Source organism: Miscanthus floridulus, chromosome 13 (assembly GCF_019320115.1).
Source record: "Miscanthus floridulus cultivar M001 chromosome 13, ASM1932011v1, whole genome shotgun sequence".
In the NCBI taxonomy this organism is placed as follows: domain Eukaryota; kingdom Viridiplantae; phylum Streptophyta; class Magnoliopsida; order Poales; family Poaceae; genus Miscanthus; species Miscanthus floridulus.
This window is the reverse complement of record NC_089592.1, coordinates 33,782,648-33,803,425: the sequence shown is the minus strand read 5'-3', so window position 1 is coordinate 33,803,425 and position 20,778 is coordinate 33,782,648. Positions and strand designations below refer to the sequence as shown.

General features: G+C 49.4%; 1 protein-coding gene across 1 annotated transcript; it reads left to right on the top strand.

The window, feature by feature from the left end:
• The first annotated feature begins 4,003 nt into the window (after positions 1-4,003).
• On the top strand, positions 4,004-9,352 carry LOC136500432 (uncharacterized). Its single transcript, XM_066495774.1, has 15 exons — positions 4,004-4,189; positions 4,272-4,318; positions 4,421-4,535; positions 5,087-5,184; positions 6,623-6,719; positions 6,792-6,881; positions 7,009-7,071; positions 7,156-7,233; positions 7,322-7,387; positions 7,460-7,537; positions 8,021-8,131; positions 8,218-8,295; positions 8,400-8,519; positions 8,838-8,881; positions 8,968-9,352. The coding sequence occupies exons 1-15, from the start codon at positions 4,160-4,162 to the stop codon at positions 9,020-9,022; spliced, it is 1,170 nt and encodes a 389-aa protein (XP_066351871.1). The 5' UTR covers positions 4,004-4,159; the 3' UTR covers positions 9,023-9,352.
• Positions 9,353-20,778: the final 11,426 nt, after the last annotated feature.

Sequence of the window (20,778 nt, the reverse complement as noted above, 5' to 3'; positions counted from 1 at the left end):
TTTGTTGAGTTGTAGATACACGCCGCCGACCACCCTAGAACCACCACCGCCCGTCTTCTTCAGTTAGAACAGGTGATGGAAGAGGTTGAAGTGGGGAAGAACTCCGAGATACGCCTCACAGAAATGGATAAAGATAGAGATGTGCAAGATGGTGTTTGGGTGGAGATTACACAGACTAACTCTCCAGAACTCCAACAGATCCCTCAAGAAAGAATGAATAGGAAATCCTAACCCATGCCAGAAGTAATCTTCAAATACTATAGCTTCATCGGTATGAGGCATTGGGTAGGGCTCACCGTTGGTCGGCCGCCATATGGCGGTGACATAGCCCGAAAGAACACCCGCCTCCACCATCCTGTTGATCTCCGCCTCCCCCATGAGCGACGGCACCCACTCATTATCACGGCTGGCTCCAGCGGCCGCCTTCTTCAGGTTTCCAACTCCCCTCTTTGGCGCCATCTCTCATATTTGGTTTGGGATTGGCGGCGGAAGCGCGTATGAATCTAGAAGTGCGAGGGCTGAGGAGGAAGACAAAGTAGCAAAGTGGCAAAGGTGGGAGCATGGAGTGCGGCGGCGCAGTTATAAAGCACTCCCCCCACCTTTCACATTCGAGGGTTTTTAGGAAACCGCTCCATGATTTGCGCCTCTCCGAATTCTCCAAAGCAACTGCAGCCTGTATCGAACATTTTTTGTCACAATTTGTTACTGCTCACCGAATATTCGCCGACTTCTCCGTAATCCATTAAGGCTTAGTAACTCCTACTGTATAGCCATTACTCTTGTTTTTTTCTATGATTTGTTTTCTCTAAGATTTCCACTTGTGGCTCAGGGACAACGTCATCAATACAACTTGGTTCCTCATCACACTAGGGATTTTCTTCTATTGACTGTTGTTTCTGACCCTGGCACCATGTGACCATGTCACCTACTGTTAGGATCGAGAACTAAGTGGGCACACTTCACCTTGCGGTGAATGTGCTTTTCTCATTTCAGGGCTACACCCTAGGACTAGTTGCCTGCTTGGCTGGTCTTCTGCTTTTCTTCTACTTTGGACCCTGGCACCACGGGACTACGTCACCTACTGTCAGGCTCGGGGACTAAGTGGGCACACTTCACCTCACAGTGAGTGTGTTTGTTTTAATTTGGAAGACTCCGCGCCTCCTGAAGTTGAAAAAGATTATCTCCCTTTCTCATGGTCGGGCTCTAAGTGGGCACATTTGGTCCACTATGAGGAAATTTTTGATTTTAAACTTAAGCTCCTTACATCCTTATGGCAAGCCTTACCTGAGATACACTGCTTGGTGACGGTTTACACTGCTCAACGACAGTTCACAACTGCTCAAGCAATTCATCACGGTGGTTCGACCATGAGTCTGACTACTCGGCTTTGTTCGCCCCTGCTCGGACAAGCTTAAGACGGCGTTGCACAATGGATACAAGGTGCTCGGGACTAGCTATGGGGGGTATGACCCAGATACCCATGACAGACCACATGGGCTATGCCCCTAGGGGTGGCCTAGCCCACAAGACGAAGCCTTGCGGGGCACGACGCTGCTCGGCGCGTCCCGCAAGACACCGGGAAGATATCCCCAACGGAATCAGCAGGACCTCGACGCTAGGAAAAAAAAGGATAATTCGGGGTTCGATTATCGTTGAATAATCATGAGCACCTGTCCTAATTCGTGGATTCAGGACACATATCTATATGCATATGTATGGAACAATTGTTTAAATTTAAGGATAAATAGTTGAAAAGGACTTTTAATTAATTCTCTTATGCGTCGGATGTATACGTATGGACACGTGTTTCGAATTTATCATGATGCCAATGATTATTAAGGATGCCCCTGCTAAATTTGTTCACTACTAACCCGACCGAGTCTAAGAGCATCTCAAAGAGTTCTCCATATCCCTTCCATATCCATGTTTTTAGGAAAAATGAGAAAAACTCATCTTCAAGAGTACCCCATATCCCTTCCCCATCTTTTAGCAATTGCAAAACCAACGTCACTGGTTCGTAAAAATGCGCACGGCCTGGGAGCGCGTATCCGGAGTTTCCCCACGCCGTCATCTCCTTCGGGCGCTTCACCGCGTCTATTTGCCGCGCCTCTTCTCCTTCACACCATAGCCGAGCGTGCGTCCAGGGAAGTCGATCATGGCCAACACTGACCTAGGGTTTAGGTAAGCCATTGATCTACGGCTTCCACTTTGCCCTAGAGTTGTTTTTTCTCGGCCTAGGGTTCATTGTCGGCGGGAGCCGCAGCCTAAAGGCCATGGCCGCCCTGGCCACGCCACAGGGAGGCACAGCCGCCCCCAGCCGCGCGCCGCCTTGAGGCCCATGGCTGGCCGCAACCACTGGTGGCCATGCACAGCCCCTACCTGCCTGGCATTCGTGGGATCTAGCTTTTTCGTGAATCAACTGTACTATGATTTCACCTGCTAAAGCTCAGGAAGCCTGAATGATATATCCACTGACCACGACATAACTCCTACCTTTGGTTTATATAATAATAAGGGGGTGTTTGGATCCAGCTACTAAAATTTAGGAGGTGTGCCGGGAGGATGTTGTATGAGGTGTTCGGATACTAATAAAAAATAAATTACATAATCCATCAGTACTCCACGAGACGAATTTTTAAAGCCTAATTAATCATTAGCACATGTTTACTGTAGCAAAACATTATTAAATCATGGACTAATTAGGCTCAAAAGATTCGTCTCGCAAATTAGTCGCAAACTATGTAATCAATTTCGTAATTAGTCTATATTTAATACTCTATGTATATGTCCAAACATCCGATGGGACAACGACTAAAATTTAGTGTATAGTATTTGTACTATGCTTCTCCTGTTGTGGGGCTGCCTGCAACCATAGGTCAGTGGAAGAGTTAGGGGGTGTTTGATTGTTCCTGCTAAATTTTGAAGTGCCATGAGAAAAAAAGACGATCAAATATTGACATGGGACCAAATTTAATTTTTTAAAGCTATTTATTGGAAATTATTGGAGATAGCATTCTTTTTCCTCTTAATACCTTTTGGGAGTTGCAAAACTATATAATTTGAGGAGAAAAAAATATAATACTCTTGGAGATGCTCTAAGTGGGTACCCACACTGAGGTTTGTCAAACCTGAAGTGGCGACACTATTTCTCTCCCGTATGCAGTAGCTAGACCCACAATCCTCCTTTTTTTTTTGCCCCCTTGTTCTATCTCTACTACAGAACTAGGGTCGAGCCAAGTTCGATCGACCGTGCTGCCTCCAACTTGACCACACCATCTTGATCAAGCGCGGAGGACGAGGCACTCCCACCCGAAACCTCTTAACCAGCTCTAAGTATTTTTTTTATATTTTAATATAAAAGAGAAGAGCTTGTTTTAATCTAGAGCTAAATTGTTGCACATATTTCAAGATTATCTGAGAATCTCTTAGTACTGGGGTGGCTTCAAGTGGGGTGGCTTAAAGCCGCTCTTTTAAAAATGATGAAGTAAAAAAAAAAACTGTTCGATGGTGTTTAAATTCAGGAGCTAAAGTTTAAGGGTGTTACATCGGGTGTCACGTGAAGGTATAGTAATAATAAAATAAATTACACAAGTCCCAGTAATCTACGAGATGAATTTATTAAGCTAATTAATCCGTCATTAGCACATATATTACTGTAAACCACATTGTCAAATTATGTACTAATTAGGATTAAAAAATTCATCTTATAAATTAGTCTGAATCTGTGTATTTAATTTCATAATTAGTCTATATTTAATACGTTTAAATATCCGATGTGACATGAGCTAAAGGTTAAAAAGAGAAAATAACCAGGTGAGCCCTAAGCTGTCACGTGCTCCTGGTCCACGTAGTCAATGGGTGGTCGGGCCCAGCAGAAGCAGTCCCTCTCTCAGATCTCTGTGTCTCTGACCATTCGTGCCAAAGACATCACGGCCCCACCTTACCGTTGCCGGCCTGCCCTTCCCAGCCCGGCAGTCCCCACCGTCCCCGTCCTCCCACTTCTCCCCCTCGCTTCCATTTCAAATCGCTCTCTCCACCCAATAGCCAATAGTCCTCGCCGTCGTCAATTCATCATCCATCCATCCCCATCCACCCATCAACTCTCAGATCTCTCCCCCTCTCGCTCTCCTCTCTCTCTCTCTCTCGCTCGCTGCGGCGGATGTCGTCGTCGGCGCGCTTCGATCTCCGGGTAAAACCCTAGCCCCCAGCCGGCCGGCCCCAGATCCGCCACCCTCCCCTTGTCCACCTCTAACATCCTCCCTCCAATGCAGGCCTCGTCGCAGCAGCTGCAACCGCCGCCGTCGCACGCCAGCATGAGGTAAGCGCCATCGCGACCTCCCTTCTCTCTCTGTCTCTCCCTCTCGGGTTCGAGGCGGTTTGGTTCTGATGGCGGTGGTGTGCGGCGTGGCTGTTCGTGCAGCGACGGGGGCGCGTTCGCAAACGCGGGGAACCTGGAGCACTGCGCCCGGTACCTGAACCAGACGCTCGTCACCTTCGGATTCCCGGCATCTCTCGACCTCTTCGCCACCGATCCGGTACCCTCCTCTTCCCTCTCTCGTCCCGGCTCGCCGCTGCTTCGCGTTTATGCATTCATTTCGGATGCGGGGGTTTGTTTGCATATGATTTTCGGGGTTTACGGGATTTATCTTGTCGCTATTTTTTTTAAGTACAAATTGCGGAGGCCAATTCGTCGATCCTTCTGGTATTTCGCCTCTGTTCGTTTTCCTGGATACCTGCTTATTTTTTCCGCTCTACCTCTCTATTTCCATGTTCCATTATCTTTATCTGGGTTACCTTTTGGGTTTTGTCCGTGTTTTTCCAATAATCATTTTGTTCTTTCTCCAGTAGGAATGCTATGGTAATTGTTACGTTGTTCCCCTCAATTTTTATGTCAGATCTTCTGATACATTATCACCAATATATTGTGATTTTTTTATAACATTGTGAATTTTGTGGTTCTGCGTGGGTAGTGTCGGGCAACTTCTTTTGGATTTGGAGATCAATCCATGAAGATGGCTGTTAAGTTTTCTTTCATGTGCTTTTCTCTGTAAACTTACCACGCCTCTTTTTGGGTTCTGTTGTGCAGGTCTCGATTGCAAGAACATGTAACTGCATCTATGCACTGCTGCAGCAGCGGCAGAGGGATATTGAGTTCAGGGAGTCCACAAATGACCAGCGGCAGCGGTGAGCCTTGCACCTACCATTTCTTTCCATTCTGTTTCATGTTTTTAATTCGGATGTTCTTAGCCAGTATCAACCTGTTAACTGTGAATTGTCACCAGATCTGGAGGGTAGCACTGATTAGTAATACACTACTAGACATAGTGCTGCATCACTAAACAGTCTAAACTTAGTACTGGTTGGTAGTGATGGATGCTGGTTATTCTTCTCACATGACATTATTGTTGTCATTCATGTTTGTCTTATTGACCTAGGGCATGATGATGGTAGTTGATTGAATCACCTACCTGTATTAATTAACAATAAGAGTATGAGTTAGAGGCCGCCCATGTTATGAAACCTGAAATATGCCTGGTCCAAAAGAATTGCATGTTAAGGAATATTGCCAAAGTTCAGTGTCATAGCCTCATAGGGTAGACTTGTAAAGAGTAAAGCCCTGAGTAATTGAAGTGATAACTTTTTGGTTGGCTACTCTGCTAAAGTGCCATGTAATAGTACATTTGATTAAATTGTGCCAGTGCGGCTTCATCACATTTTGTACCTGATGTTCTTATTCTTTTCCTACTGAACCAACCCATTATTCTATCTCAGACATAGTGAAATGAGGCTTAACTATATTAATAATTTTGAGTTGATATATTATTATGTTAGTACTTGCTTTTAGTGTTTATTGCTGGTTGAATCTTGATTTTGCTTGCCTGTGAAGTTTAACTTTCACAGTGCAATTCTGCCTTTCAATCAAAACTAGACCAGGCAATTATGGAATACTGTTTTCCTTGACATCACGCTACCATAGTCTCTTTTCCCTGACAGTACCACTTTGTGCCATGAGCCAACCCTGTCACCACCAACAGGCAACATGGCACCCTTTGTCCTTTTCCATCTACCTTCCTTTTTTGCCCTTTCAGCATTTGTGTCTCCTCTACAGTCCTGTTGGTATTCAAATTTTATTGCTCATGCCTCCTATTTGTCTGATATAACCTGCAGACGTGTGAAATATGTCTTGTAATTAGGTGCACCTAACAACTAAATGAGTTGTTCTATTTGTCATCATTAGTTGCACCTGCATGGTACTATTTGTCCAGAGCCCATTCCTTCACAGTGCTGATGTGCTTCAGGGCATTGTTTGCTTGCCATGAGTCAGTATTAGATCAACATACCCATGATTTTGTTATCAGCTCTTTCCTATCTTCATGCATGTTGTATCAGTTTAGGTGAGGAGGTTAATTCAGTTGATTGCAGCATTTGGACAGTTCTGCCAGAATATTGTTGGGTTTTGGTGTAAATGAACAGAAATCAGTTGTTTGCTTCATTCCATTATGCGTTCATGCCATTCAATTGGGTGGCCACATTAATGCAATTGACTGCAGCATTTCGAGAATTTACCAATGCTGCTTGAGACTGACTAATGGCTGCTTGATTAATGTTATGCAATGTTCAGTATGCAATCTGATATATCACGACTGGAAGCCAAGATTGAGAGAATGGATGCTCAATTAGCAGCGAAAGATCGAGAGCTAGCTACTCTTACTCGAACAGTTTGTCCTTGTATCAACTCCTCTTTGGTTTCTTGACCATTCTTGGGATTCTAAATGCTTTTCAATTATCAGGAGGCCAAAAACACTGCTGCTCTGAAGTCTCAGATTGATAAGCTGCAACAAGAACGTGATGAATATCAGAAAATGGTTATAGGAAATCAGGTTAGACTGCCTTATTTTATTCCTTTGAAAATCATCCTAACCCTAGCATGTTTATTTTATTATTGCATTGATGTTTGGTGATGAGGTAAGTTGAACCTGTCCTGACCTACTTTGGTTCTTCTGCAAGCAAGTACGCACCCAGCAAATTCATGAAATGAAGAAGAAAGAGAAGGAATACATAAAGTTGCAGGCAAGTATTTGTACCTTTATTGGGCGACTCTGTAGCAGAAACAGCATTGCAATGGCACTGAAAGTACCTATGCCTAATTTGCAGGAGAAGCTAAACCAGGTATTGATGGAGAAGAAAAAGGAATCGTCCCGTTCTGGAATGGAGATAATGAACTTGTTGCAGGTGATATGCCTGTGAATCTTCTTGAATGTTAATTCTTAATGCTATCTTATTTTGCTTTTGGATCTTATTTGGCTACTGAACTTAACAGAAAGAAGGACGGCAGCGCGGAACATGGAATGGAAAAAAGAATGACAATGATTATTACAAAATGATTGTAAGCAGTAATGCAATTTTGAAATGCAGATCTGATTGAATTTATTCTGATGTACATTGAGCATGTATTCAGGTTGATGCATATGAAGTGAAGAAACAAGAGCTGATGCAAGAGAATGCAGATTTACGGGCACTGTTACGTTCAATGCAGGTAAAAGAAATGTGATGTTTCAAGTTTTATTCCCTCTTTTTGTGTGTTATAATGCATATAACAGAACTGGACTCGTATTCCTACTCGCTCTATTCCAAATTATAGTTCACTTTAGCTTTGTCCTAAGTCAAAATTTTCAAACTTAGACCACATTTATAGAAAAATGCACCAACATCAAATTAGTTTCATTAAATTATTCATGAAATATGTCTTGACAAAGCATTTATTTGAATTTGTAGATGTTAATATATATTATTTTTAAATACTTGGTCAAAGTAAGAAAAGTTTGACCCGGGACAAAGCTAAAATAACTACAATTTGAATTGGAAGGAGTAACTGTTTTATAGTTTTTACTTTTGTACACCTGTAGTTACTGTATTTGATAGGCCGAGAAACCACCGTGGTCACATTTGTGAGCATCAGTGTATCTAATCATAAAGTGTCAAATAGTGTGTTGATCCAAATGATAATGTTTTACCTCAGATGGACATGCGTGAGTTCCTCAATGCACCGAATGGGTCATCACAACCTACTGTTACTGCTAATGGAAGACAGGAGTCAGGGTCTCCTCAGTCTCCACTTGGTGGCAAGACGGTATGAATGCTGGATCTTTACATGTCACACTGCTGGTTTCACTTTGGCAGGATGTCTTTGATCATTTTTTGTTTCCACTTTGGCAGGATGTCTTTGATCTGCCCTTTCATATGGCCAGAGATCAGATAGAAGAGAGTTTGCGCACAAAAATGACTTCAATCAAGGTGTAGGAGCCAGTGGATTGAGACTATCACCATCTTATAATTGCTGTTTCTCCATACACACTAGTTTTCATTACTTCATGGTAATTATTTCTGATGACAACCAGGCACGAATGACACAACTTCAAGATGCTCAGAAAGGTGCAGAAGTGACTTCTGAGGCAACTGACCGGGAGCTTGAGCTTGAAGCTCAACTGGTTGAAGCAAGAAGCATCATCCAAGAGCAGGTTTGTGCATTTTATATTTTGTTTATCCTTTCTGAAAGAAAGTACTCCCCCCATAAGAAATAGTAAGTTGTTTTGGCTTTCTAGAGTTCCTATTATATATCTAGACAGTGTATATCTAAGTGCATGTAGAAAAGGCAAAACGGCTTACAGTTAGGAACAGAGGGAGTAGTTCTCAACATGATGGTAATTGCCAACACTGTATTGTATGGAATCCTGTTTATAGTTGACATGAATAAATTTAGTTGTTGTATATGCTCTGACAGCCAATAGTTTGGTCCTGAGGAACCTTACATTTAAGAACTGGATTTGTTGTTGCAGGCTTCCATCATGTCGAAGCACTTCACCAAGTCTGATAAGCCAAGGTGATCTGATATGTCTTGTTTCCCTTTGCTTCTCTTCAGTTCACCTTCACTCCGACTAGACCTTCAATTCATGTATTCCCTTGCAGTGGCAGGAGGCATAGTGGTCTGGATGGCGAGTGCGAGGCATCTGCCGAGGTGTAAAAACATGTCTGTAGCAAGGATATCTGTTCTGCAAGGACTCCTGTTTTTAGTAAGTACCGAGGTAGTATGTAGCAGGATAACATCGTTCTGTGCTGTTGTAGTATGTTGCAGGATAACATCGTCCTGTGCTGCTGTAGCCCGAGTCTAGGCGCTGTCTAATTGTCTATGCAGTATGATGTGCAGGAGCATCTCCTCCGGCACATGGCTAACCCGATCACATCTAATAGTCACATGTAGCGTAACTGTAATCATATTCTTACTGTATGAAGAATGTCAGTGTAGCAACCTTTACACCCCCTGGAAAAAATGGACCTTTCGGACCTTACATCTTGAAGGAGTGTTCGCGTGCCTTTTTTTTAGTTTATGCAGTCAGCAGTGACTAGTCTTGACAGCACGTTGTCGCCTGACCCTTTTTGTTCCCTGATGAAAGATGGTTGCATGTTCATGGTTGCGGAATCAAGTTTACTAGCAGGGAACCCCGCACTATGCGCGGGCAATAGTGGAGAAAAAAGATTTGTATTGAGGCATAAAAAAAAAAAGAAAATAGGTTGTTGGTGTTCCTTAATGGGTTAAACACTGTTCATAGTGACCCGGTACTGTTCATAAAATCAGGTAAAGTGGTGTTCATAAACCATTACTGTTTATTAAAAACCCGTCACTGTTCGTATGCGGACCTGTACTGTTTATAAAAAACCGTTACTGTTCATCCGGCAGTTGACTGTGCCGGTAACAGTGGTCTGTGAGAGAGATCGGAGATCTGAGGTTGCACGCTCTTTATACTATAGTATAGATTACCGCAGCGTTAGGATGTTGAGAAGATACTTCTCCAATGTATTGTCACACGGACCCTGATATCATTTTGTTTTGAAAAGCAACAGCTCGGCATAGTGTAATGCTGTTCTGTTTCCCCCAAATAAATTTGACTTGTGTGGGTGTGGCTATGAACCGAAAGAAAGTGGGAATGGGCCGGTGGTCTAGTAGTGGTAGGATAGTTCAGTGGGACGTTATTCATCAGGATACTCTGGTGATTGTAATTTTTTTGGAATTTTTCTAGAAATTTTAGGGTGCACGTATGCGTGCGTGTTCGGTGGTACTGCGCATTAGAGGCTAGAGAGCCCTCCATTCTTATTTTTGCGTGTGTATGGATGTGTAAGTATAAAGTGTATGAGTTGTGTGCGTCCAAAATTATACTTGAAAAAAAAGAAGAAAGACGCGTAAGTTCGAATCGCCCAACTCTTTGGACCTGGGATACGTAGAGCGGCCTTCCGTCCTTGAAATCGTGGAATCAGGCACGGATTCGGCCCTTGGTTGCTTGCACGTATGACGTATCACGTTTAAGGATGGCAACGGGTATATACCCGTCGGGTATCGCCGGAACGTTCTCTTCCCCGCTACGGAGAATTCATCCTGTCCTCATCCCCATTAACTGTCTCGGGTATAGATTATTGCCCATCCCCGTACCCATCGGGTATCGGTCGGGTAACAGATACCCGACGGGTACTGCATACCCGATAAACAAGGATACTTGGGGTCGCAGCTTTGCAATCAGAGACGTTTCTTCTTCACCCGGGTATAAGTGTCGGAGTCTCGGAGATGCCGAGGAGAAGGAACGAGGTTGCGAGGAGGACGAGCAAAGGTGGCAGAGAGACCGAACTGAGGAAGCGAGGGGCACGAGCGCTCGTGAGACAGGCGTGCTTGTGCTGCTGGCGGAGATGGTGAGGAAAAATTGAACGAGGATTCCTAGAACACACAAATTATATATATGACTGTTCAGATTTGGACCAAAATATCTATGTTGAGCTTCTTTGGACCTAATACTCGTATGACAGCTCAAATAGTCGGGTTCCCCAACGGGTAACGGGGACGGGTAAACAGGGAACATTCCCGTACCCGCTATACCCGTCGGGTATGGATTCTTGCCCATTTAAATACCCGCGGGTAAAGATATGATCCCATCCCCATCCCCTAATGGATCAAATACCCGTCGGGTATCGGGTATCGGGTCCCCGTTGCCATCCTTAATCACGTTCTCTAGACCCCGGATCCAGCCACGTTCTCTGGACTCCAGACCCACCTGACTCCACGAGTATTTGTGCAGTATCTCCACGAGTACTTGTTTTGAGGACACAAGGAAAACAACAGTGTTAGTGCCCGGACGTCATATAAGTCTAGATGCTCGCGTAGTCTGTCCTTGTCCGCTGAATTTTTCCGTCCTGCATGCGCACCCCACCCTATCGCAGCGCCCATGTGTTCGGATGGCTCGTCTCGTATGCACAGCCCGCCCTGTTCGTCTCGATTCGAGGCCGTTTGCCCCGCCCCGAGTGCGCACCATGCCCCCACCGCGCCCTGACTGCCGGCCCTGAGCACGCCCCATCCGTAGGACACCGGCGCGTCGTGTGCTCCGTCCGCCATCCTAGCTCGCCGCGCCCTATTCTCTGACGTTCATGCCATGCCACCATCACTCCCCGCGCCACTTGACTCTCCGAATAACATAAAACACGTGGAACATAACACTAACATATGGAACATCTGGAACTTACAACATATGAATAAAACATATGCAATATTTAGATAAACTACTTGTAACTTGCAACATAAAAATCACTTACTGCAACTTAAGACTGAAACAGCTAAAACATTTGAAACATATTTTTACAACATATGTGTGAAACATATGCAGCATCTAGATAAGAACGCTTGCAACATATGTCTGGAACAGATGAAATATTTTGAACAAACTTCTCTAGAAAACTTGCAACATGCCTCTGAAACACATGTAACATGTGTAACATGTCCGATCTACTTTTGCAACATCCATATGAAACAATTACAACATACATTTAAAACGTCCGAAAACTTGAAACATACGCTTGCAAGATGTGCTTTCATCGCAATATCTCCTTACTGAGGTTATGCATCGCAGCGGCCATGACGTCGACAGCGGCCACAACCTTTTGGTGAGGAACGGCGGCGTCGGCAGCACCTAGCAGCACCTCGGCGCGCGGGGGACGGGGCGCGGCGTGCAGCGAGCTGGAGCGAGCACGGTGGGGGAGCGAGCGCGGCATGACGACGGAGGGGGCGTGGCCTGGGATGGAGCGCGACGCTGGATGGGGGAGCTGCACGGCGCGGGATGGGTTGCACGGCGGGGAAGACGGCAGTGGCGGGCGCACGACGCTGCAACACGCGATGGACGATCATGGGAGATATTTGTGAGAGAGATGAGGAGACACAGAGAAGAAGCAGGCCCGGAAAGCGGCGTGCGGACCCGTTCCCAAGCATTTCCATACAGGTTTCTAAAAAAGATAAGAATAGAGATTATTCGTTAATTAATTCAGAGTTTGTGTTTGGGGTGTCGCGGGGGGCGGGGGGGGGGGGGGGGGGGGGGGGGGCGTGGCGCACGGGTCCGTGTACGTGCCAGAAGTCATGGACCCCTAGGCTCGCGTGCGCGCCACAATGCGGCTGAGAGAGGGGCCTTCCCTGTTTTTTTAGTTGGAGATTAGAGAAAAAAATCTGTCTTGAGTTGAAGATCACATCTTAACATAACTGTCTCAAGGTTCTTATAATACATTTTTATCGCAGGCAGTGGCAAAATTAGCGCCAAGGCAGTCCCTATCAGGATCGTCCATCAACGAATCTGACCAGGACCAGGGAAAGGCAGGCCAAGAGAAAGGAGTGATTGATGAATCTTGATCAGTCATGTTGATAAGTTGATTTCCAGCCTAGCGCCTGTAGCTTACTGGTCAATCAACAACAACGGACTTGTTGTAAAAAAAAAAACAACGACGACGAACTGAAATTAACGAAGGTGTGCTTATTTGGGCTTTTGCTTTTCAAGATCTCAATTGTGCGTACGTATGGAACTCTGACTACTACACAAAACTTAACTGAGGCGGGCAAAAAAGATTAAACGAAGCGGGCATCCCAACCGCCTCCGCGAAAAAGTCACGGTTAATGCCGCCTTAACGAAAGCGGTTGGTCGCCCGCCTCGGTTAATCAAATAAAAAAACAAAAAAGGAAAACCCATGGACAAGCCTAGCGAGCCCACCCATGGGCCAGCCGAGCCCATCCATGGGCTGCACCACCGCTCGTCGGATCCACACCGTCATCGTGTCCGCTCGCTGGAGGAGTCCGCCCGCTTGTTGGATCCACCCGCTGCTCGCCAGATCCGGCCACCACGGGAGCGGATCCGGCCTCCAGCGGTGGATCTGGCCACCATGGGTGCGGGGCCACTGGTCGTCGTCGGCGGCGGTGGTGGAGGTGGTCCGGTGGCGGATCTGCTCGGTCGTCGGCGGATCCGGATGCGGCCCCACCTCATCCTCGCGCCACCGGTGAGAGGGAGAGTAGAGCCGCCGGAGTTGATGACGATGCGCGCGGTCGCTGGCATGGAGGTGGTGGCGTCGGATCCGCTGCCGGGGAAGGAGCAGGAGCTGCTGCTGCATAGATCTAGCCGCCTAGGGTCGCGCCGCCATTGATCCGCCTGGAGCCCGATGGATCCAGCCGCCTAGGGGTGCGCCCGCCATGGATCTGGCCAGATCCGGGGTGAAGGAGAGGGGCCACGTCCGCCATGTCGAAAAGCCGAGCGAGGAAGAGGGAGAGGGAGAAGGAGGCAGCAGCGGCGCTGCTCGAGGAGGGGAGGAGCCCCGGCGCTGAGAGTCGCGAGGGAGGGGGCGCAGCGCTGAGTCTGTCGCGCGGTGCTGAAAGGAGAGAGTGAGGGGAGAGAGATAGTGAGGAGAGAATCAAACCCTAGGCTAAGTATTTATACTTGAGCGCCTATCGGGCCTTGGTCTGGGCCTGTTTGGGCCTCGGCCTTTTTCCGAGGCGGGCAAGTTAGGAGGTCCGCCTCCATAAATGGGAGCATTTTTGGAAGGCCCGCCTCCGTTAATAGATTTTAGGAACCGCCTCCGTAAATTGATTTTGCGAGGCGGTTGATCGTGACCGCCTCGATTAATAAAAATGACCGCCTCAGTTAATCTCAGGCATTAACAGAGGCGGTTCAAATGGCCGCCTGGCTGCGAGCCTCTTTGGCCAACGCCTTGGTTAAGTTTTTTTTTATATAGTAGTGTCTGTTTTCCAGATATGAATTCACATGAATATGGGTTTGTTCGGCTGCAGCCCGCAGGGCTGCTCCTACAGTGTTCTATGAGAGGAGATCTGCTACAGTGTTATGTGAGAGTAGAAAAAACGGCAGCAGCAGTCTTCTGTCACAAAATTTTACAGCGAATTTTGTTTCTATTTTTTCATGAACATGTCTTGGCAACATGCATTGGCAAGTATTCCATTAAGAGGAAAAGAATTACAAGGCACTGCTACAAGGAGCCCTCGTAGCGTAGGTTACAAACCACCAAGCCGGTGGCAAGCGAACTGAAGTTGACCAAAGGGAGATAAAGGGAGAAAGAACAGCGAAGGGGAAGAACCCACAGCCCACAAACTCTACTAGCCATAACCTGCGAGGAGATACAACAACAAAAAAGTTGCCTACAGAGAGATGAAGAACCAGCAACAATGGCGGCAACACATCCGCCCGAGATGAACAAAGCAACCTTGGTGGCAAAGCATCCGCCAGGTGAGAGGCACACACACACTCGACAACAAAGTATCTGCCAGAGAGGGGACTCAGGACAGCAATAGCGACAAAGTATCCGCAAGGTGAACCAACAACAACGGCGACTGACGAGATCCTAACATATGTGTATGTTAATCCTCGGGTCCAGTGGTTCCTGAATGAAGAAGACCCCTCGACCGACCCCTCCAGGATTGCCCAGGGGCTCAGGGGCTTTACCCATAAGGTACGCTCGCGCGAGCCCCCAGGCTCCTGATCTACGACGATACTTCGGCCCGGCCGTTGGCTCCTACCCTGCCAACGACACCAGCCAAGGCCCGGGCACAAGAAGACACGCCCGAGCTACCAAGGCTCAGGGGCTCCCCGGCGCTGCCCCTTGGGCACGGGATTGCCGGCCACTTCCCTGACAAGGTCACGCATGCGGCGTGACACAAGAAGACAAAGCTTCTCTGCGGTCTCTAGGGGCTCGGAGGCCCCTAGGCCCACGCATCAGCCCTTGAAGCTGACCTCCTTTACCGCCAAGAAGACTCTAGAAGGTCCACCTGGGGGAGGCTGGTCCAAACCGACATAGCCTGAAACGCAGAGTGTCAGAACAGAGAAGCCGAACGGCGCCCAAGGCTTCTTTGGCTCAGCGACACCGACACGGTCCACAGCGCGTCGCTGCAAGGCCCTCGTGGACTCCGACGCATGTAGAGCGTAGACTAGTTCTCCCAAACCTCCATGTACCCAACCTATCTCGTTATATAAGGGATAAGGTCGGACCTAGGGGGACGAGGAAGAGAAGATATATCATTCCATTCCTTGGCCTCAGCTCAGCATCGAGAGCAAGGCAACCCACCGAGGGGCACTGAGAGCTCCTCCATCGCATCCCATCGTCTTCCTCCTCTCTGATGAGAGGAAGGCAACATCGACGGTGAGGCAACCTTTGGATTAGCACCGAGCTAACCCCCTACCAAATCTCTCTACAATCCTATTGTAACCCCCTGATTTGGGTGCTTTTGAGTATAAGGATCATCAACTGCTGTATGTAGGGCACCGATTGGCCTGAACTAGGATAAACTGTTGCGTCCTCTCTGTGATTCTTGTGTTTTTGAGTCCACCCAAGCCACTGAAGACCCATACTCTGACACCGACTCGAACAACAATGCTTGCCATGGTTCCGACCCCACGACAGTAGGCGCGCCAGGTAGGAGGTAGCGTCAAGTGCGATTCTGGCTCTACGGTGACTGGAGCCACCCGCCTCGTTGCCGGAGCAAGCGGCACCCCCTAGACAGCGGTGTGCACTTCCCTAGCAAGTTCTCCATCATGGACAGTGCCTTCACTCCAAGCCAGGTCCTCAACTTTGGGAGCCTGGCCTACGTCGCCGACTGCTATGGTGAGCTTCGTCCACTCCACGGGGCTACGCCAGCGGGCAACGAGCCCCCAGCGTCGCCCACTCCTCTAGGGCTTCTAGGAGCAGATCTTACGGGCTTGGCCCGATAGATCCGATGTGGTTTGGGCCTAAACTCCATCGTGTTGGACCACCGCTAGATGTTTTACATGCTGGCCAATGTCCACCACCAGATCGCCACCGATGAGGTGCTCCCACCACCTGACCGCTTTAGGTACTACCTTCCAGACCTGCATACCTTCCTCGAGATCCTTTCAGGGAGTGACTTAGAGTACAACTCCGATGACATCAACTATAGCATCCCTCCACGCATGTGCTACCACATCGATGTCGAGGTTCTTGTCGAAGAGGTGCCTAGGCTCACATCGCCTGCTGGCTCGGTAGGTGGATCTGGAGGCCACCGAGGTAGAGCTCAAGCACCAAAGGTAGGACCTTGCATGATAGCGAGATGCGCACCCTCTCCATGACGACGACAAAGCCCGCACGGGGGCTCCCAGCGGCCTTTGCTTTCCCCGTGCAGTGTACAACATGGCACTCAATGGGGACTGCTCCCAACGGGGACCACTCCCAATGGGGACCGCTCTGACGCTCATGCCCCATAGGCAGGGAAAGCAATAGCGACACCTCCGGCGATAGCTTCGGTCGGCCATGGATTCGGGGTGCCAAGCCTTGGTAGGAGCGAAGGCATGACCTTTCTCCTCGGCATCCCCTCGTGTGCCACCAAATTGGTGACAACTCAGGCATAGTCTTGTACCCCTAAGCAACGGGGTAGGGGCACCGCACTGGATCACTTCGGCCCCCCAGTGTTTGGGTTAGCGATCCAGGTGACTCCCTACCCTAGGCATTTCCGGGCACCGACCCACATCTCCAAGAACGATAGCGAGACCAACCTAGATCACTGGCTAGAGGATTATCGCCTCGCCATGAAGGCTGGGGTGTTAGACAAAAACTTCACCGTCCAATACCTTCCTCTGCTTCTGTCAAGCTCAACCAGAGCTTGGCTTGAGCCTGGTAGCATCCGTTGCTAGGGCGATCTCTGCTCCATCTTGATCGGCCACTTCCAAGGTACGTACACTCGGCCTAGGAACTCATGGGACCTCTACAACTACAGGCAAAGGCCTGACAAGACCCTCTAGGAGTACATCCAGTGTTTCTCCAAGAAGTGCAATGAGCTCCCCAGCATTACTAACGTGGACGTCATCAACGCCTTCATCTACGGCATGACCTACGAGGTGCTTGTCCATGTGCTTGGCTGCGAGATCCAACACACAACGTGGGAGCTCCTAGATGTTGCCACCTAGTACACCACCGATGAGGAGGCGGTCTAGGCAACTTTAGTGGCAAAGCCAAGGTTGTCGGTCACCTCAGCGGAGGCGACAATGGCGATGAACCTGCCTTTCCCCAGCGACGCCACAATAGGAGGAACAAGGACCCAAAGCACTGTGTGGAGGAGATGGTGGCCATGGCCGACCGCGCCATCGGACCTTAGCCCCGCGGGCGAGGTGCACACTTGGAACACTTCAAGAAGGCGCTTGAGGCCCCCTACTAGTTCCATGGGGGGCAGGCATAGCATCTCCTCTAGGACCGTGCTACCATGAAGGGCTACATCCATGGCACCCTCGACCAACATGGCAAGGCCTAGAAGCCTACCCTGAAGGTTAGTGACCCGGCGGGAGGCACCTAGGAGGAAGACACCGATTCTCAGAGGCCGAGCGCTGCCTCATGATCTTCGGGGGCTCCCACGCCTATGAATCCCGCTGGCTACGCCGCATCACTAAACAAGAGGTGAATGCCATTCACACCCTCGCCGCTCCAACACGGTTCCAATGGTCCTAGATGGCCATCACCTTCGACCAGGAAGACCACCCCAACAGTGTCCCTCATCTAGGACGCTACCCACTCGTGGTTAGCCTAATCGTGGGCACCATGTGCCTCACCATGGTGCTAATGGACAGGGGCAGTGGCCTCAACATACTCTACGCCAGCACCCTTTATAAGATGGGCATCCCCTGCAATAACCTTTGCCCCAGCAAGGCATTGTTCTATGGGATCGTGCTGGGAAGGGAAGCGGTGCCCCTTGGGCGTATCTAGCTCAACGTCACCTTTGGCCAGCTGGATAACTTCCGCAAGGAGCCTCTCACCTTCGAGGTGGTGGACTTCCTTGGCGTCTACCACACCCTCCTCAGTTGATCATGCTTTGCCAAGTTCATGGCCATCCCCAACTACACCAACTTGAAGCACAAGATGCTAGGCCCAAACGGGGTCATCACCATCGAAGGTAGCTTTGAGCAAGCCTACTACTGTGAGTAGACTGTGTAGCCCAAGTGGCTACGCTCATCACCCCTTGTGATCCCGATGGCTCTAGCCACGACGTAGGAAGGGCGCCAGTGGAGGAAGCAACCAAGGCAGAAGCGGTGCTCGATCGACCGAGCATCAGCAAGGCGGACAAGGTTCCTAGCGGCAGTGGTGGCTCAGTTAGCCCCTCCATCCAGGTGCTCGGCCCCCTAGAAGGGGTTCACCCGATCAAGGTGAGTTTTGTCCTTTCCCCATGAGGGAAGGCCAACGTTGGGCGATTTGCCCAAAAGGATCTTCTCCCGAGCCATGACCCGCCTACCGTCCTCCTTCACCGGCCTACCTCTCCAACAATAAAAACCAAGATAAGTCCCATCCTCCCGACCCTCTTGCTTTGCTTGTCTCTATGATTGTCTCCTTTAAACCAAGCCACCTAAGTGGTAGCTCGGCTACACCAGAGGATCGACTGAGCTAACCACCTGCTAACTTTTCTGAAGGACAATCACTACAGAAGGCCCCCGAGCAAGGCAAGGATAGGATGGATGGAGCAAGAGGACTGGGTGAGGGATCGGCAAGGCGCTAACAGAAGGGCCCCGACTGCCATGTTACCAGCTATATCATCTTTCCCTTCTCTTGTGTCCATTCCATTTTCTTTGTAGATACCTGCCTATTTCCCGATCCTTCATTGGATTGAGCCACCCCACCACACGACGGTCTAGGGGCCCCTAGAAGGAGCATCACTGAGGGTTCTAAGGCCAGCACACCGAGCTTCAAGGCCGCCCAAAGCACCTAAAGTGTGAGGGATGCTCGGGAAACAAGCCCATGCGGCTGTAGCCGGGACACCTAGAAGCGTCTTGACCGTTTGTATGAGCGTTGTCCGAGTACCAATTCTGAGCTACTCATGGTGACCCAATGAGGGAGGCAACGAGACCCTAAGTGCCGATAGACAGGCTCGAGAACTATACAAGTGGCTCAATCGGGAAGCCAAAGATCTCCCCTCTAGGGGGCATGACCAAGGCAGGGAACAACTGTAAACCCGAGGTTCTCATGGACTTACCCGCTAGCAGCATGGGTGCGGCGATCTTGGCCAATGAGGCCATCGTCGTAATAGCCCATCCCAACGAGGGACAAAGTCTCTGAGCACGACTCAAGAGCAATGGGATTACAAATGAATGTAATTTTGTTCCATTGATTAGGAATGACCTAATTACAATATACGGTGGAAGAAACAACGATCTATTGCCGCCTATATGGCGGCAAAGACCACAGGGTGCACCCGATCGCTAGGTCAGGGCCCTGCAGTATGAATGGCTTGGGCTGACGGGCCACCCCTAGGGCTTCCCTCTGAGGCCTGAGGATGGGCAACACCGACCGTCACACCACCAATAGGGCCAGGCCCTCCTTGCCATCACCGGGACGAAGGGGCAGCGACCGGCGCATCGCGGTCCCCCTCCCCCATCAGAGGGTGTAAGAACACCAGTGACATCATTGGAGTCCTTGCACCTTCTAGGGGAGGGGAACACGACAAACGCTTCCAGCGCTACGTCGTCTCCCCTTCTTTGCTAGAGTTCTTCCACCCTGAAAGATGTAGTCGCCCGACGCACTAAGACAGGCTCACCCGGAGGGAAGCATCGCACTTCATCATCGCCATTGCCGCCAAAGAAAATAGATCTGAAAGGAAGAAGAGAAGGGGCTAGAGGAAGGGATTGAAGATGCCGCATCCCCTAGGGCTCCCCTTTATAGCCTAGATGATGCATTGCGAGTGGCTCCGGGCCCTCTGATCAGCCATCAACGGCCTAAAGGGGCCATGCGGAACTGGCCGGGCGTGTCCTTAATCCTCGCAGCATGCCTCTGGGCGGTTGCGTGATGACGGTCGTGCAGTAAGGTGGAGTCAGGGAACCACTAACAATGAGTCAAGTCTCTGCTCCACAGTCCACCATGTGCGCCTCTCACTCCGCGCACACCTCCGAGTAGGACTTGAGGGGATCCGACTCCCCTAGGGCCCACCGGCTACCATTGATGGCTAGGATCCACATGCAACAAGTGCCGCGGCTCCCCCTCCACTAGATCTACTCCATGTGGCCCCAATGTCCCATCTCCCAGATGAAGTGGGACGGTAAGGGGGTGTATGCCTTAACTCCTCCACTAGGTATGATGGCCTAGATGCCTTCAACCGCCTACGCAAGACATCGGCGGAAGGGACATGCACAAAAGCCACCACTCTCGCTGATAGGGAGGCCCCACAATGGCCTTGGGGGCTACGCCAACTCCCCAGATGGAGCAACCCGACCCCCTGAATGATGGGCGCTCAGGTGACACATCCTCCAAAAAACAACTAACTCCCCGGAGTTGGGGCAGGAGCAGCTGAGCAGTGGGCCCAATGAGGGCCCCCGTCTAAGGCTTGGCGCGCTACCCACACCCCGATCTATGGCTATAGAAGGTCGGCCATAGAAGGCTGGCTTGAGAGGATTGGCACCTGCTACCGCTGCCCTCACAAAGGGAGTGGTGCTTTGG

Excerpts from the sequence above, each read along its gene's own strand:
- LOC136500432 (XM_066495774.1), top strand. The coding sequence starts at position 4,160 with ATGTCGTCGTCGGCGCGCTTCGATCTCCGG. Across the intron at positions 4,536-5,086 it reads ACCTCTTCGCCACCGATCCG|GTCTCGATTGCAAGAACATG; the intron begins GTACCCTCCTCT and ends TCTGTTGTGCAG. Across the intron at positions 7,388-7,459 it reads ATGATTATTACAAAATGATT|GTTGATGCATATGAAGTGAA; the intron begins GTAAGCAGTAAT and ends GCATGTATTCAG.